We start from the raw sequence: 18,331 nt of genomic DNA, 5'->3' as shown, positions 1-18,331 counted from the left end.
GGAGCAAAAGGTCTCTAACATCCACCAGCTCCGTGATGTCGTCATGGAGGAGTGGAAGAGGACTCCAGTGGCAACCTGTGAAGCTCTGGTGAACTCCTGGCCCAAGAGGGTTAAGGCAGTGCTGGAAAATAATGGTGGCCACACAAAATATTGACACTTTGGGCCCAATTTGGACATTTTCACTTAGGGTGTACTCACTTTTGTTGCCAGTGGTTTAGACATTAATGGCTGTGTGTTGAGTTATTTTGAGGGGACAGCAAATTTACACTGTTGTCACATGAAAAGATATAATCAAATATTTACAAAAATGGGAGGGGTGTACTCACTTTTGTGAGATACTGTATAAGCCAACTTGCCTGGATAACAGCTACCAGTGACAATAAAACTAATTTGCTGTAGGCAAATGTAATGCCTAGTCTATACAAAACACATCCTATAGTCTTAAGTAGAATAGGTTATGTGAACATGAAAAAATGCAACAAACAAACAAACAAACAAATAAATATGTGCACATTATTGTCAGTTCTCAAAACTCCAGATATGGCATTTAACCAGTGTCTGTAATAAAGTGTGAGGGGGCATCTGACCTGAGTGCACAGAGTAGTCGAGGCAAGTGTGGTATTTAAAAATGACTGCATGATACCATGAATTGGAAAGTTTATTCATGAGCATGTAGCAGTGAAGCAAGTATGTGGAGAAACAGAGCACTTTAGTTCTAGGAGTATGGAGCACAGAGACATGCACACTTCTTTTCCTCTCATCCTCCAACATCTATAGTGGGTATAAAAAAGTCTACACACTTCTATTAAAATGGCAGTTTGTTATGATTTTAAACCATGTCAGAACCTTTTTAACCTTTATTGTGAAAGGTATATATAAATATCGGTGTGCAACGATTATTGTTATTGGCACCCCTACGAATTCATATGAGAAAAATACATTTGAAGTATATTCCCATTGATATTTAAAAAATTTTTAGTACACCTTGACATCACCACATCAACATAAGCTTGCTCGCTACCACTGGGCTACGGATCTCACATAAAAAGTGGCTGGTCATTTTACTGTCTGTGTGACACTAGCTTCACGTTTGAGTGGGCGTTTTTTTCAGCCAGAATAAGGAAGCAGGCGCTTATGCACTATATACCATGTCATGAAATGGGAGGCTGAGACGGAAGCAAGTGCAGGTTTCGCAGTTTAATAACAACAAAGTCCAAGGATAAGGCAGAAAACAGTAGTCAAAAGACAGGCAGAGGTCAAGTGATCAGGCAAACAGGCAAAACTAGGCAGGGCAGAGAATCCAAGTCAATAGAGTAAACAAAGGTCAAATAACAAAATGGCAAACATGAATATGAGGCTTGGACAACAACAGAGACTAAGCAGCTGAACGTATACTTCGCAAAGTCTAAATGCTCACAAAGTCTCTTATATGCTGTGTTTGTGATTGTGTGTGAGATTGGGTGCAGGTGTGTGTAATAAGAGTTCCGGAGAAGGTGAACATGTGTGTGGGAAGTTTAGTCCATGGCGGCCATGTTTGTAGGCCGCAGTGCCCGATGGGAAATGTAGTCACTGGTTTGCTGTGACATGACAGAACCCCGCTCCCACCAAAATACACTCCCTCCCCTGGCGGTCCTCGCCCTCTGGGCAAAATGTCTTCACATGAACCAGGAGACTGAGTGGCGTCCTCTGCGGAGCAAGAAGGCGGAGCGACATCCTCAGCGGAGCAGGAAGGTGGAGCGACGTCCTCCATCAACTCTGCAGGCTGAACTTGGTTGAATGTGTTAAGAGACTCAAGCGCGAGCAGAACGTGGTTAGTTGTGTCATCAGACATGGGCGTGAGCAGAGCTTGGTTGTCCGTGTCAGACTCGCCGTCAGCTTCAGGCATGAGGAGATCTTGGTTGGTCATGTCAACGGATTCTGGCGTGAGCATAGCTTGGTTGGTCGTGACATCGGTTTCAGGCATAAGGAGAACTTGGTTGGTCGTATTAACAGACCCTGGCATGAGCATAGCTTGGTTAGTCGTGACGCCGGTTTTAGGCATAAGGAGAACTTGGCTGGTCGTATCAACAGATTCTGGCGTGAGCATAACCTGGTTGGTAGTGATGTCGACATCAGGTGTGAACAGAACCTGGTTGATTGTGACGTCGGTTTCAGGCATGAGGAGAACTTGGGCGGTCGTGGCGTCAGTTTCAGACTGGAACTTGGCGTGGAAGGTCACATCATCGATCTCAGACGGGGACTTGGCGTAGGAGGTCACATCGTTGACCTCGTACAGGAACTCGGCGTGAGAGGTCGCCTCTTCGACCTCGGACAGGAGCTTGGCTTGAAAGGTCGCCTCTTCGACCTTGGACAGGATCTTGGCTTCAAAAGGTCACCTCTTCAACCTCGGACATGAACTTGGCTTGAAAGGTCACCTCGTTGACCTCTAGCTGGAGCTCAGCAGGTGAGACCCAATCGTGGGTCTCAAGCTGTAGCTCTGGAGATGAGGTCGCCACGTTGACCTCCGGCTGGAGCTCGGCAGGTGAGACCACCTCGTAGGTCTCGAGCTGGAGCTCTGGAACCGAGGTCGCCACGTTGACCTCTGGCTGTAACTCTGCGGGTGAGACCACCTCGTAGGTCTCGAGCTGGAGCTCTGGAACCGAGGTCGCCACGTTGACCTCCGGCTGTAACTCTGCGGGTGAGACCACCTCGTGTGTCTCAGGCTGGAGCTCTGGAAATGAGGTCACCACGTTGACCTCCGACTGGAGCTCTGCAGGTGAGACCACCTCATGGGTCACAAGTTGGGGCTCTGGAGAGGAGGTCGTCATGTTGACCTCCAACTGGAGCTCTGGGGAGGAGGTCGTCTTGTAGTAGGTGGTGAACGGCCTCGCAGGTTCAATCATGAGAACTGCTCTCCCCAAAAACTCATCTAGGTTGGGGGTGTACTCTGGACTCCCAAACTCCTTTATCAATTGTCCCACAAACTGAGTTACATTGTAAAGACCCTTGGATTCTGTACGGGCCAGACGCTCCATCCACTGGCGGGCTTGGCCAACGAGCCGGGAGAGTATGAACCCAAGCCACTGCCTCTGGTCAGGCTTGGGGTGAGTCAGGCTCAAAAAATGTAATTGGCAGTCAAACAGAAAATACTCAGGGTAGCCAAAAAATCAATCATAAGGCTCTGGGGGATCCACGGTAACCCACTGAGGAAGCTTGATAGAGTTGAGTCTCGGTAGGGTGTTCCTTATATCCTTGGCATGAGGTCTCCTTCGCTTTCCTGCTGCTTCCATGTTATCAGCGAAGTATTCTGTCACGAAATGGAGGCTGAGACGGAAGCAAGTGCAGGTTTGGCAGTTTAATAACAACAAAGTCCAAGGGTAAGGCAGAAATCAGTAGTCAAAAGACAGGCAGAGGTCAGGCGATCAGGCAAACAGGCAAAACTAGGCAGTGTGATGTGTTATATTTGAGGACCATTGTTTTTTCCCTTCATTTTCCGTATCAGGTTCCATATTGTGTATGATGGAGTACTTGTTGTAATGCTGGAGACAAATCTTCTCCAGCTTTTTTTTTTAAACTTCATTTATAATTCTTCTAGCTTTTGCTCTACTCATCCTGAATTTGAGAAGATTTTCAATTGTTGGATGTCTGAAGAACAGTCTTTCAGGGTTTTTTCCGTCTTTTACGGCTTCCTTACATAGATCATCAAACCATGGAAGTTGTCTATGTTTTATATTTAAAGATGTTCTTGGGACTGTACCATTAGCTATAGATATGATCGTTTCAGTGAACTTCTGAATGTCTTCTGGAAACCGTGTCAGTTTCTCATGACAAGGGGTTTGAAATTGATACTAATTTGCTTTTGTAATTTGCTATCTTTGTACATATGTTTCTTCCTCTCTGCCTTTGATGGTTACAATAATTGGGAAATGGTCACTTCCACAGAGGTCGTGCCAAACGTTCCATGCTAGGTCTAAAAATAATATTCAATCAATTATTTAAAGACATAAGTTGTAGTTATCTATAAAATCTTCAATCTTCTTTCCTGTTGTGTTACAGTGGTTACTGCCCCACAAGGTGTTATGACTATTAAAATCCCCCATGAGACATTGCAGCTCTATAATTTCCACATCTTGATTTGTTTTGTCTTTGAGGTTTCATCCTTATCGTTGTTTCAATTTGCCTTTTGGTTTCCTGTTATTGAGCTTTGACTGGAGTGAATGTCATTTTCTTTGCTTCCAGGAAACTGATTCTCTTAGTACACCTGATCTTCTCTGTTTCTTTTTCTTTGATCCACATGGGACATTGTTTGGATGCAGCTGAATGGTCACCTGTGCAAACACCATTTTGATGGTTTTTCACATATCCCTTTGTCATGGCCTACCTCCCTACAGTTACAGCAGGTATGTTTGTTGTTGCAGCCATTAGACAGTTGAAACACCATAGAGGATTGGGTCCGCTGGAACACTCAAGTATCCAATTCAAAGTTTATCTGGGATTAGCAGTTTATTAAAGGTGATATACATAACAGTTTTAATCGTTCACACTTCTCTTTTGATTATTATTCTTTTGATGTTCAGTACTCCTTGGGTCTTGAGCTCATGCGTTATTTCTTTATCCAGATCATCCAACGCTCTAGTTTGGATTACTCCTTTACTGTAATTCAAAGTTGGATGAGGAGATGTTTTCATTTGAACTCCAGATAACATGCTGGCATGTAGTAGATTTTCAGCATTGGCCTTTTTACGCACTCAAGAATCTGTCCAGATCATTTTGTTTCACTTCCTTTACTGTTCCCGCTATTCCTGGAATATCTTTTTGTATAGTGAAAGGGGAAAAACTGATGATTGGAGAATCTGGAACAGCAGCTTAAAAGATGATGAATTTTGGCCAGTCATCATTACTCTGCAAAAGAGCACGTCTATTTTTTGAGGTACCTTCAGTATTCAGGTCCAAGAAACGTTTTTTTTAGATGTGTTTTGTAGCCATGTTTTGAGTTTTTAGTTTTGTCATCTCTGCTCTCCATCCACCTTGGAGTCCAAAAGTAAGGGATGCACAGTGCCATAGATCTCCAGCAGATTATGCATCAGAGATACAAGGATGATACTCAAGCAAAATGAGCAACAAGTTGCTCAATTTACTTGGTTGACCCTTAGCAAACACGTACTGGAAATCTGAGAGATATTTGATGTTCAGCTATCGCAAAGTATTCCCATGGCATGTCTTGACCAGTCGATTGATTGGATCGAGCCATTCCAACCTCCCGTCTAGGTGAAGTAGGAGCCAAAGTACCATGTCGTCCTATTAATTATTTCTTATAACGGAGATGGGATAATAAGAATCTATTATACTCCAGGTCTTTACAGAGTGGTGGTAAAACCTTTTTGCTATATCCCTAGCAGGGGGGGGCTTGAGAGTTGTTCTTTCTTGCCCAAGGAGGCGACACTAGCACTACGGAGGGAAGGAGCGTACCACTGTTCATTTCACAGGCTAACATCATAAAGATGGGTCCCGAGCCACACCCAGCTAATGTGTGTGAAAGATACAGGGTTTGAGAGGAACAAAGCTATCCTGCAAACATGGGAAAGACTTTCCTGAAGTATCAACGACCTGGCAACCAGAGACCACAGTCACTTTCAATACAGGGTCATTTTTTTACAACCCCAATTCTGAAAATGTTGGGACAGTATGGAAAATGCAAAAAACACACATTTCAAATCTCATGCGCATTTTAATTTCACTTTCGAATTAGCAGCAATTCAGGGGCAGCAATTGCTTGAATGGTGGGTTAATTATTATTATTATTATTATTATTATTAATGAAAAACACAACAACAAAACAGTACAATGACAATCCCGCTTATATTAAATATAAAACTTTTGAAACCAAATCTTCCGCCATCGTCTTTGTGTCAGCTCGCCTCACTCTTGTTAAATTAAATGAAATCTGATCTCTGACTCATTTGGGTCATGCTGAATTGAGCAGACGCATTCAGTTTTTAATTGTAGCGGCCGTTCTCTAACTGAACTAAATGATTTTAATTACTATAAAAAAAAGCAAAACAGCAGTGGGGGCGGTGCCGTGGTGGGCTAGTGATGTAACCGGTGTGCAGCCGAACACCGTGTAACACCGACTATTGCAGCAAGCCTATATGTGACTTTTAGGCTTACCATTCGTTTACATCTTGCAGCAAACCCTCTTTATTTACCTGCCTCCTAGTTACACATAGACTCACACATTTTTGGAACTAACAGATACATAATATTGGATAATTTTGTCAATAAATAAACAAGCAAGTACGTATAATATTTTTCTCATTTGTCTCATTTGTTTAATTGGGTTCTCTTTGTCTACTTTTAGGACTTTTGTGAAAATCTGATCTGTTTTAGGTCATATTTATGCAGATATATAGAAAATCTCAAGGGTTCACAAACTTCCAAGCACCACTGTAAGTAGCTGTGCAACAATGACAGAAGTTGGGGGTGAGGTTGTGGGGGTGTGAAATCAGTCCCCCAACTTTATACCATCGTATGTTCAGTTTTTGCCTGTCAGATGCTTTTATTTCTGAATAACATGTTTGATTTGGTGGAAAAATATTTTGTATATAGGTTGACTAGGTTCAGGGATACATCAACAGATTATGTAATGGGTAGAGCAAAGTGGGCAAAGTGCTGACTGACTGCAAAAACAGCTTTTGGAAAAAACAAACACACCCAGAGCAACACAAAACACAAATTAGTGTTTTCAGATGACACTGCATAATTCTTAGGTACCTTGCCTCAACCTGACTAAGCAAAAGGTGTGCTTCACCTCAGGGCAGAAGATCCCAATCTTCTCTAAGGTTCACAACTAGCATGGGAATTTCGCATGAAATGGAGAAATTCGCAACAGATAGGAAATCAACATGTTCAGGTTAGTAGGGATTGTAGGGGATGTCAAATTAACCTCTTTTCCCCATGGTCTTCAACCCTGTAGACCACAGCATGAGTGAATGATGTTCAAATAAAAAATTTTTTTTTTTTTTTTTAAGGCGTGGAATGGCCATGTCAAACTCCAGACCTGTGCAGACCTGTCTGAGATGCTGTGGCCTTGAGATCTTAAGAGAGCTGTGCATAAACAAATGCCCTCAAACATCACTGAAAATAAGAGTGGCCCAAAATTTCTCCAAAAGGATGTGAGACTGATAAACTCCTACAGAAAACATTTACTTCAAGTTATTGTTGCTAAAGACGGTTCTACATATTACTGAATTATAGGGTGTACTTATTTTTTCCCCCACCTGGTTTCTGAATGTTGGTTTATGTTTAGGGGAAAATGACTACATATTGAACTCTATTGGGTTCTTTTCACCTAAGGTAATTTGTTCGTTTACAGAAGTTGGTGAGGACTACACAGTTGTTATTTAGGCCCTGATGAATAAAAACACAGAATTTAAGGAGGGTGTACTTTCTTTTTCCCATAACAGTATATTGAAGGCCATAGTAGAGGAATGACTTACCCTTCTGGATCCTGATAGTTGATATTCAGTCTCTTGGTGGAGCCTAATAATTCTGCAAAACAGGAAGTGGTATACAGTAGTCAGAACTCTCTTTAAAAATAAATTTACCCTTCAAAAAGTTTTCTAAAGTCAGTCACCCAGAATCTTTTGAGTCACCTGCAAGGTTATAATTGTAAACGAAAACGAACGAAATAACGAAAACTAGGTGTGAAAAAACATTGTCGTTAACTGAAATCGAAATAAAAACTAGGCATTACAAAAAAAAAAAACGTCTTTTTTTGTTTTCGTCTTTGACAATGTCTTTCATAGAGCAAATATCTTTCAGAGTTGACATTTCCGACTGGGAACCTGGAAATTACGACATTCCATGTCAAATTGAACACAGCATAATCCATGCTCCTCGCCTGGCTTCATGGCGGTACCGAAAGTCAGAAGAAAGCGGCAGAGTACTATTTGGGATTACTTTAAATATGACTGTGTGTCAGATAAAAGCACGTGTCTTGCAGTGGAAGGTGGTGAAATATGTGGACAATTTATTAAAGGGAAAAATCCCATGAATTTGAAAGTACATTTGATCAGCACGCACAAGCAGGCTAACCTAGCTTACCTTAATAAGGTAAAGGAGAACGCCAAGCCCCCCTCCCCCGAAACAGAAGCTAACCCCGGTACAGGGCTAGGCAGCATGACGGAGACAACCGCAGGACAGAGAACATTACAGCAGTGCTTTCACCCGCGAACCGATAGCTGCTGGTTAGTAAATATGCAGGAACACCACAAGCGGGAGGAAGCGTTGGTTAATATGTTCATTGATACTGGGATGTCTACACAACTGTGTGAGTTGCCTTCAAAAAGTTCACCACTTTACTCGAACCAAAGTTCAAAACACCTGGAGCTGCAATATTCACTGTTAATTAATGATGCGATATTGTATTGCTATGCAACTGCAATGATTTGCCATAGTGCTGCAGCACATGCATCTAATGCTGAGCAGTCCAATTCATTGAGTAACCTAGTTAATTTTGAGATGGCCTAAATGAGTTGACCCTCTAGAGTTTACTGTTTTTGATTTTTTATTTGTTTCATGTCAAATTCTGAGCATTTTAGTCTTTTCTTAGTCAAAGAAAACCAAGTACTTTAGTCTAGTTTTAGTCAGCGAAAACTGCCGATAATTTAGTCACAGAAAACTATAGATATTTTTAGCCACGAAATTATTACTGATAACATTGTAGTCAATCTAGTCTAGGCAGTGGTGGAAATGGCAGATACACTGGGGGGACTGTAAAATATATAACGTGTTATACAATATAAACCTATAAATATACATCTCTCTATAATATATAATAGCATTACACTTATTCCATGTCTCCTCCAAACAATATGCTTTCTTGAGTATCAAGACAGGGATATTCATGAATTGTGTGTGGCACAAAACAAACATCGTTCATTCATCCTTATCTTCTATGTCACTACCCTCACTCCTAGCTTTTTTGGTAGGTGGTCCAAAGTAATTTAATATACAACCCCAATTCCGAAAAACTTGGTACAGTATGGAAAATTATAATAAAAACAGAGAGGAATGATTTGTAAATGCATTTTGACTTTCATTTAAATGAAAAACGTATAAAGACAAGGTATTAGATGTTTTGCCTAAACAACTGCATAGTTTTTGGAAGGTAAATATTTATTTTGAAAATAATGCATGCAACACGTTCCAAAAAACCTGTGACGGGGGCAATTTAGGACTAATAGCAATATGACAAGTTGAAATAAGAAGGTGATGTGAAACAGGTGACACAATTGTCTAATCATAGTATATAAAGAGCCTTGAAAAAAGGCCTAGTCCTTCAAGAGCAAGGATGGGTTGAGACTCACCAATCTGCCAAAAGATCCATCAGCGAATAATCCAACATTTTGAGAATAATATTCCCCAAAGACAAATGGGTACCATTTTGGGCATTTCACCTTCTACAGTGCACAAAATAATTAAAAGATTCAAGGCCAAAAACCACTTCTGAATGCACGTGATCTCCGATCCATCATATGTCAGTGTCCTAAAAACAGTCATGAGTCTGTAATGGATATCCTGACGTGGGCTCGGAAATACTTTGGTAAACCTTTGTCACTCAACACCATTCACCGCTGCATCCACAGATGCAAGTTAAGGCTTTACTATGCAAATCAGAAGCTATACATCAACACTGTCCAGAAGCGCCGCCAACTTCTCTGGGCTCGGTCTCATCTGAGATAGACAGTAGCACAGTGGAATCGTGTTTTGTGGTCCGACGAGCCAACATTCCAAATAGTTTTTGACAAAACAGCAGTCGTGTTCTCTGGGCCAAAGCGGAAAAGGAGCACCCAAGCTGTTTTCAGCGTCAGGTCCAAAAGCCAGCATCTGTCATGGTTGGGGGGGTGTCAGTGCCCATAGTATGGGTAACTTGAACATCTGTGAGGGCACCATTAATGCAAAAAGATATGTACACATTTTGGAGCAACATATGCTGCCATCCAGAGCATGCAACGCCAAACCACATTCTGCCCAGATTACAAGCACATGGTTGCGCAAGCAAAGTGCGCGGCTGTTAATATGGCCTGCCTGCAGTCCTGACCTGTCACCTTATGTGCATTATGAAGTGCACATAAGGCAATGAAGGCCCCGTACAGTTACGCAGCTGAAGAAATGCATAATGGATGAATGGGGGAAAGTTCCGCTTGCTAAACTTAACCAACTGGTGTTTCAGCGCCCAAACACTTAATAAGTGGTGTTATAAGAAAAGCTGATGTTACACAGTGGTAAACAGTCGACTGTCCCAACTTTTTTGGAGTGTGTTTGCAGCCATCAGATTTGAAATGAGTGTATATTTTCAAAAAGAAATTAAATTCAGTAAAACAACAAATGTGTTTTCAATATAGTACAGGGTGAATTGAATTTTCGTTTGTTTTTATTTTTGCATTTTCACACCATCAACAAAAATAAGAGTGACAACCTGTGTCCGTGCAATAAAAAAAATTAAAGTGGTACAGTACAAACTATGGGGTTAGAATTGTTTCATAATTCCAAATAAATAGATTACGCGACCAATGTCATCAGATTCACGGGCTAATGATTACATACTCTAAATGAACCATGCTCAAAGAGTTACCGGTTTGAATCAGTCTAAAGAATCTTTACTGAATCAGTGAATCAATCATTACTAATCCATCGGACGACTCATCTATAATTAAAGTGCATTTATGACCTGTAATGTTGCTGGTTTTCTTTTAAATGTTGTTGCAATGATTGTGTTAGATGATTTGTGAGTTTGGTGCAATATGACGCTGTTCCTGTCCTGATTGTAAAATAACATGATTGGTTGGAGTGAGAACGTGCTATGATTGGTCAGTGCACTGTGGCTTGAGTAGATGGTGGGCAGAGTCCAACTATTTGTGGATTTATGTGCACTCTTAATGCTAGAAATGTTTCAAAATCCACAAATGCATGCAGCGATCCACAAATGCACAGGATGCAATCCACAAATGAACGCAAGGCAGAGTTGTGTTTGTGACATAAAAACATATTTGTAAAACAATTTTTTGTATTTGCAAATCTCATTTTATTTATTTGTCAATTTAAATATTGTTTTTATTAGAGATGCACCGATGTATCGGCCGATAAAGGCTATTTTTCCCGCTATAGGCCGATAGTTTAAAAACATCCGATGATCAGAACTGATTATATCCTGTCAATAAAAAGAGAGCGGGAAAACACATCGATTTTGTAAAGATGATGTCTCTTGTGTGGAATGATGACAAAACTGCAGTTTGTAAGGTCTGTAAGGTCTGCACTGCTAAAAAATTTTACACCGGACGCTGCAGCTGTAGTGAAATGAGCCCCCCCGCTACTAGCGCTGCTCATTCTGAATTAAAGTGCCAGTACACCGTTGAAAGATTTAAATGAAGATGAATTGTGAAAATGGTATATATTGCTATATATTGCTCAGAAAAATATTTGTAGAGTAGTATATTTCATATGTAGTTAATGTTAATGAGTTAATATCATCACAAAAAAAAGGTTTATATTATATATTACCAGTCTGATGTTCAGTGATGAAGTAGAAATGCTTTTGTTTGTGGCAAATGAAAGTGAAGTCTATTATGAGGTTTTTTAGAATTCAGTTAATGTTAATATGAATTAATAACATTCAATAAGTTAAGAAATCTTACTTTAATCTTCAGAATTTAGTTCATGTGTTAATGTTAATGTGAGTAATGTGTTTTCTGTTTATGAGACCAGTTACTGTGAAACAACTTGCTGAAATGGAGAGAATAAAGTTTTTAATTTGCATTTCTTTCAGAATTGTGTAATTAATTATTATTAATTTAAAAGAAGGCATAAAAGGCAGAACTATCAGTATCAGTTATCTGTATCGGCCGATACCCCTCTGAATAATCGGTTATCAATAATATAATAATATAATATTATTAATAATAATAATTAACGGTGCATCTCTAGTTTTTATTATTATTAACATATATTTGTGAATCTCATTCAATACATTTGTGTATTTGTCTATTTTTGTTATTTTATTTATTTGTGGATTGTAATCTATTTATTTGGAATTATGAAACAATTCTAACCCCACAGTGGCTTGAGAATCTGCATAAATGACAGCTAAAACAATTTACAAACATTACATATCTCTCTATGTAACTACTGATCAAATTTCTATTTGTAATAAACATGTAGGCTGACATAACTGTGGAGATAATACTTAGCAAGCTATGGTAGTGAAAATAAATTAAGATGAATAAGGGTCTTCAAAATTGATTAAACCTGGATCTGTAACGGAACGGGGACTGGAAGCGGATGCAGGTGCAGATCAAAAGTCTTTATTAAATACTAAACTCAAAACCAAAGTAAACGCGGTCTTTGCCGGCAAACGAGAAACGTGGTATACAATGAGATCATTCAAGGCATGGAAACGACCGACACAAATAATACAACCAATAATACTGAGCCCCGTGCTCAGTAACCAAGGCGTTTAAATCCCAAACATAATCAAACTCAAAACATAGACACCTGTGGCAAATGAAAGTCACCTTCTTAGAAAGAATAAATGTTCAGCAGGAAGCGAGCGAACCAAAACAAAGTCATGTGACTCATCCAAAGACGAGCCACAGTGCCATCTGCTGGCCGTATCGTCACAGGATCATTTTAGGTATGTGCACATAGCTTTGTCCTACTATCATATGACTGCCCGTTTCAAATCCCCCTAGAGCATTTCAATGGGATTCAAATCCAGGCTTTGACTAGGCCATTCCTTAACCTACCATTTCTTTTTCTTTTTTTGCCATTCCTTGGTTGATTTGCTAATGTGCTTAGGATCATTATCCTGTTGAAAGGTCCACTTTCAGTTCAACTTCAATTTTCGGATAGATGACTTCACAATTATCTTCAAGCACTCTTTAATATCATGCAGAATTCATAGTTGAATCTGTGAATGCAAGCTGTCCAGTCCCTGAGGCAGCTAAGCAACCCCAAATCATAATGTTTCCACCACTGTGCTTCACAGATGGCATGAGGTGCTTATCCTGATAAGCTGTCTTTGGTCTGCACCAAACATGTCTGTTGTTACTGTGGCCAAACAACTATCTTTGATTCATCTTTCCAGAGCACATTATTCTAAAAGGCCTGGTCTTTGCCTGTATACTCACTGGCAAACTGTAATCTTGCTCTAATGTCCTAATTAGAAGGCTTTTTCCTGGCACATCTCCCATGAAGGCCAAATTTGTGCAATATCTTTCTGAATGTAGAAACATGCACGTTTATATCAACAGTTGCAAGACTTACTAGCAGATCCTCTGATGAAATTTTGGGGTTCTTGGAGACTTCTTTTTGCATCAGACGGTCTGCTCTTGGGCTGACTTTGCTGGGACGGCCAGTCCTGAACAAATTGGCAGTCGTTTAAGATCTGTGCCATTTGTAGATCATTTTCCTTACAATGGAATAATGTATTTCAAATAATTTGGAGAGCTTTTTAAATCCCAGGCATCCACAACCTTTTTTCTGAAGGCCTTACAGAACTCTTTACATCTTGGCATGATGACACTACACACCTCAATAGTAAAGGGAACACCAGACACTAGATATGAGAGGGGTTTAAATAAGATGCAATCCCTGAGTAGGTTCTAATCACTGGCACCCAATCTTGAACACCTGAGTCTAATTTTATGGATTTGAAGGTGTGATAACTGTAGAGGTGTACTTACTTTTTCCATGTGACTGATGTGTTTTTTGTACATTTAAATTGTGAAAATTACAACAACAATAGGTATTCCTCTTGATTAATAGGCAGCGTTTCAAAGAGGATCAAAAGTGTGTATGTCATAAACAACAACAATTTGCATGGGGTGTACTTATCTTTGCATATGACTGTGTGTGTGTGTGTATATATATTTAATATTTTTTTATATATATATATATATATATATATATATATATATATATATATATATACACACACATACACACACACACACACACACACATATATACACACACACAGTATCTCACAAAAGTGAGTACACCTCTCACATTTTTGTAAATATTTAATTATCTTTTAATGTGACAATGAGGTAATGAGACAATTAATTGCCATGAGGTGCCATGCTGAACTTCCAGTGACCAGTATGAGGGAGTGAGAGAGCGATGACACCAAATTTAACACACCTGCTCCCCGTTCACACCTGAGACCTCGTAACACTAACAAGTCACATGACACCGGGGAGGGAAAATGGCTAATTGGGCCCAATTTGGACATTTTCACTTAGGGGTGTACTCACTTTTGTTGCCAGCGGTTTAGACATTAATGGCTGTGTGTTGAGTTATTTTGAGGGGACAGAAAATTTACACTGTTACACAAGTTGTAGACTCACTACTTTACATTGTAGCAAAGTGTCATTTCTTCAGTGTTGTCACATTAAAAGATATAAGCAAATATTTACAAAAATGTGAGGGGTGTACTCACTTTTGTGAGATACTGTATATACACACAAACACAGAGAAATGAAAATATGAAAATACAGGAGATTTTATTTTTTTTATTTTATTTTTTTTCCTTCATTTTTTTTTCCCCCATTTGGTTTGTCTTATCGTTTTGATGCATATCCAAACGAGAAAAGAAATTTAAAAGACATAATAAATGTGAAAGTCTGTTTATTTTTTCTATTTACTATTAATTGGCCAAACTATTCAGTACTACCATCATCTGGGCACTTGTTCCAATTACTTTAATTTATTGTGGGTAGGGACTATTTAGTCAAAATCTTCTTCCCATGTTTTTGTTCCCGTGTGTGTGCCCTTGAATGACAAACAAGCTCAAGTCCCAACCTGCATCTGGAGCAAAACCCAAACTAAATTTGTTATAAAAAAATCTCCAGCTAAAAGTAGAAAAGCCACTGCCAGTATTGAAACTGCACAATTACATGTTTACCCAAAAATGAGAGACAACGCCTCCAAAATGGCTTGGTTTCTGTCTGCAATTAACAGAGTTTAAGTCCAAGCAGCACAGAAAATCATTTTCTCTGACTCTGGTTCTGGTGGAGTTACACATTCTCCATCCACAATTATTAGTGGAAATAGACATCACAAAACACTGTATACCTCTTGCAGTCCCAAAAGTACAATTTCTATATCAACTATGATCTTTGTCTCTTTAGAGGTAGACTGGACTTGCCTTGAAAAAAAGCATTTAATGAGGGAGGACATTTTTCTAGTAGAATAAATGTTGTACCTTATTTACACAGAGTATCTATTGTAACTGCACAACACTATTAGCCTGCCTTAGCTGTTAAGACCTAATTAGATTCAAAGGGAAAGAGCTACTTTAGATAGCCTTTAAGTAGCCTGCTAAATCCATTTCTATGCTATATGAAGTCAAACTATTTTCCATATACTCTTCACAGAATCATGACTTTGTGCAACAATGGCTTAATGTTTAGCTATGCTCCTTTATGATAACTCCAAGGTCAGAGTTGACAGCATATTCTCTCTCTCTCTCTCTTTCACTCTTTATTTCACTCTCTCTCTCTCTCTCTCTCTCTCTCTCTCTCTCACAGACACACACACGTGCGCACACACAGAGAAAACGGTGCATAGAACAAATAGTGAATTCCTGCTCCTATTTTATGATCAGTAAATGAGACGGGACAGCTCTGTGCTCTGGGATTTTCATAAGTTTAATTCTAGTGAGGTACACACTACCAAGGATGGTCTCGGTAGTACTGATACCCTGCTATATTTACAGTACCAGTCAAAAGTTTGGACAGCATTGCAGATTCAGCATTTTTTTTCAACCAGTTTCCAGAGGTAGCCACATGGAATGCTACTTAAATAGTTCTGAAGGAGTTGCCATAAGTTCTGGGAGCAAGTACGCTGCCTTGGCCTCATTTTTCAGTCGAAACTCGTCCCAAACCAGCTCTATAGGGGCTGGGTGATTGGGGGGCCAGGTCATCTGTCACAGCACTCCATCTCAGTCCATGGTCACAGGATAATAATTATACAACCTCATATGCTTAGGACAGGGGTGGACAAAGATTTTGACTCAAGGGCCACATCAAGTTTTGAAACCAAGTGAAAGGCTGCATACTATATGCGTGACAAATGAAGCTTTTTTTTTTTTTTTAAAAATGTTGTTATAAATGTTCATTATTCCAAATTGACAAACAATTACTTCTGTGCTGTGGGTATACATGGCCTTTTTTTTTTTTTTTTTTTTTTTTAACAATTATACATTTCTATAACCCCTCAAACACACAGTTTTCTGCATCTCCACTCTTGTGCACATCAATTGATACAGTGACGGGAAAAAAGTATTTGATCCCCTGCTGATTTTGTACGTTTGCCCACTGACAAAGAAATGATCATTCTATAATTTTAATGGTGAATTTATTTGAACAGTGAGAGACAGAATAACAACAAAAAAAATCAGAAAAACGCATGTCAAAAATGTTATAAATTGATTTGCATTTTAATGAGGGAAATATGTATTTGACCCCTCTGCAAAACATGACTTAGTACTTGGTGGCAAAACCCTTGTTGACAATCACAGAGGTCAGACGTTTCTTGTAGTTGGCCAACAGGTTTGCACACATCTCAGGAGGGATTTTGTCCCACTCCTCTTTGCAGATCTTCTCCAAGTCATTAAGGTTTCGAGGCTGACGTTTGGCAACTCGAACCTTCAGCTCCCTCCACAGATTTTCTATGGGATTAAGGTCTGGAGACTGGCTAGGCCACTCCAGGACCTTAATGTGCTTCTTCTTGAGCCACTCCTTTGTTGCCTTGGCCGTGTGTTTTGGGTCATTGTCATGCTGGAATACCCATCCACTACCCATTTTCAATGCCCTGGCTGAGGGAAGGAGGTTCTCACCCAAGATTTGACGGTACATGGCCCCGTCCATCGTCCCTTTGATGCGGTGAAGTTGTCCTGTCCCCTTAGCAGAAAAACACCCCCAAAGCATAATGTTTCCACCTCCATGTTTGACGGTGGGGATGGTGTTCTTGGGGTCATAGGCAGCATTCCTCTTCCTCCAAACACGGCGACTTGAGTTGATGCCAAAGAGCTCCATTTTGGTCTCATCTGACCACAACATTTTCACCCAGTTGTAATCTGAATCATTCAGATGTTCATTGGCAAACTTCAGACGGGCATGTATATGTGCTTTCTTGAGCAGGGGGACCTTGCGGGCGCTGCAGGATTTCAGTCCTTCACGGCGTAGTGTGTTACCAATTGTTTTCTTGGTGACTATGGTCCCAGCTGCCTTGAGATCATTGACAAGATCCTCCCGTGTAGTTCTGGGCTGATTCCTCACTGTTCTCATGATCACTGCAACTCCACAAGGTGAGATCTTGCATGGAGCCCCAGGCCGAGGAAGATTGACAGTTCTTTTGTGTTTCTTCCATTTGCGAATAATCGCACCAACTGTTGTCACCTTCTCTCCAAGCTGCTTGGTAATGGTCTTGTAGCCCATTCCAGACTTATGTAGGTCTACAATCTTGTCCCTGACATCCTTGGAGAGCTCTTTGGTCTTGGCCATGGTGGAGAGTTTGGAATCTGATTGATTGATTGCTTCTGTGGACAGGTGTCTTTTATACAGGTAACAAGCTGAGATTAGGAGCACTCCCTTTAAGAGTGTGCTCCTAATCTCAGCTCGTTACCTGTATAAAAGACACATGGGAGCCAGGTGTCTTTAATCTTTCTGATTGAGAGGGGGTCAAATACATATTTCCCTCATTAAAATGCAAATCAATTTGTAACATTTTTGACATGCGTTTTTTCTGGATTTTCTTGTTGTTATTCTGTCTCTCACTGTTCAAATAAACCTACCATTAAAATTATAGACTGATCATTTCTTTGTCAGTGGGCAAACGTACAAAATCAGCAGGGGATCAAATACTTTTTTCCCCTCACTGTATACACACAAATATGACAACAGATGTGTAATAAACAGTTCTGAAACATTTGGCATATTAAGGAATATTATGGCAATGTTATTGTGAACAATGAGCCTGGCCCCATCTCTTTGCAAGGGCACCAAATTCTGGTGTAATCTTTGACTTAGAGATCCTCAAAATAGCTGACAATTGCTATTTGTGCTGTGTAATCTGTGCTGGGATTTGTTGTAGTTCATTACTGAGAAGGTTTGTTCACATACAAAAGTATACCTAAATAAAACAAGCATCCTTTGGGCATGTTTTTTTAATGTTTGTAAACTTTTTTTTTTCCAGTGAGACATAAAACTGGTCAATTATTGCTGTTTTGAACTTCTCCAATGCACTGTCACTTCGGATGTTTAGTTGTGTGTCTGGTGGTGATTCGTCA

The 18,331-nt window shown here is 40.0% G+C and overlaps 1 protein-coding gene across 9 annotated transcripts in view; it reads right to left on the bottom strand.

Moving 5' to 3' along the window:
• LOC128621280 (caskin-2) overlaps positions 1-18,331 on the bottom strand; it is a 106,478-nt gene that overhangs the window by 67,250 nt on the left and 20,897 nt on the right. For all 9 annotated transcript variants that reach the window (XM_053646990.1, XM_053646981.1, XM_053646962.1 and 6 more), the window contains one exon: positions 7,476-7,527. In XM_053646990.1, coding sequence (XP_053502965.1) covers positions 7,476-7,527 — 52 coding nt within the window. The remainder of the gene's footprint in view (positions 1-7,475; positions 7,528-18,331) is intronic.

This window comes from Ictalurus furcatus, chromosome 2 (genome assembly GCF_023375685.1).
Source record: "Ictalurus furcatus strain D&B chromosome 2, Billie_1.0, whole genome shotgun sequence".
Classification (NCBI taxonomy): domain Eukaryota; kingdom Metazoa; phylum Chordata; class Actinopteri; order Siluriformes; family Ictaluridae; genus Ictalurus; species Ictalurus furcatus.
The sequence above is the reverse complement of the archived record's forward strand: the minus strand, read 5'-3'. Positions and strand labels throughout refer to the sequence as shown.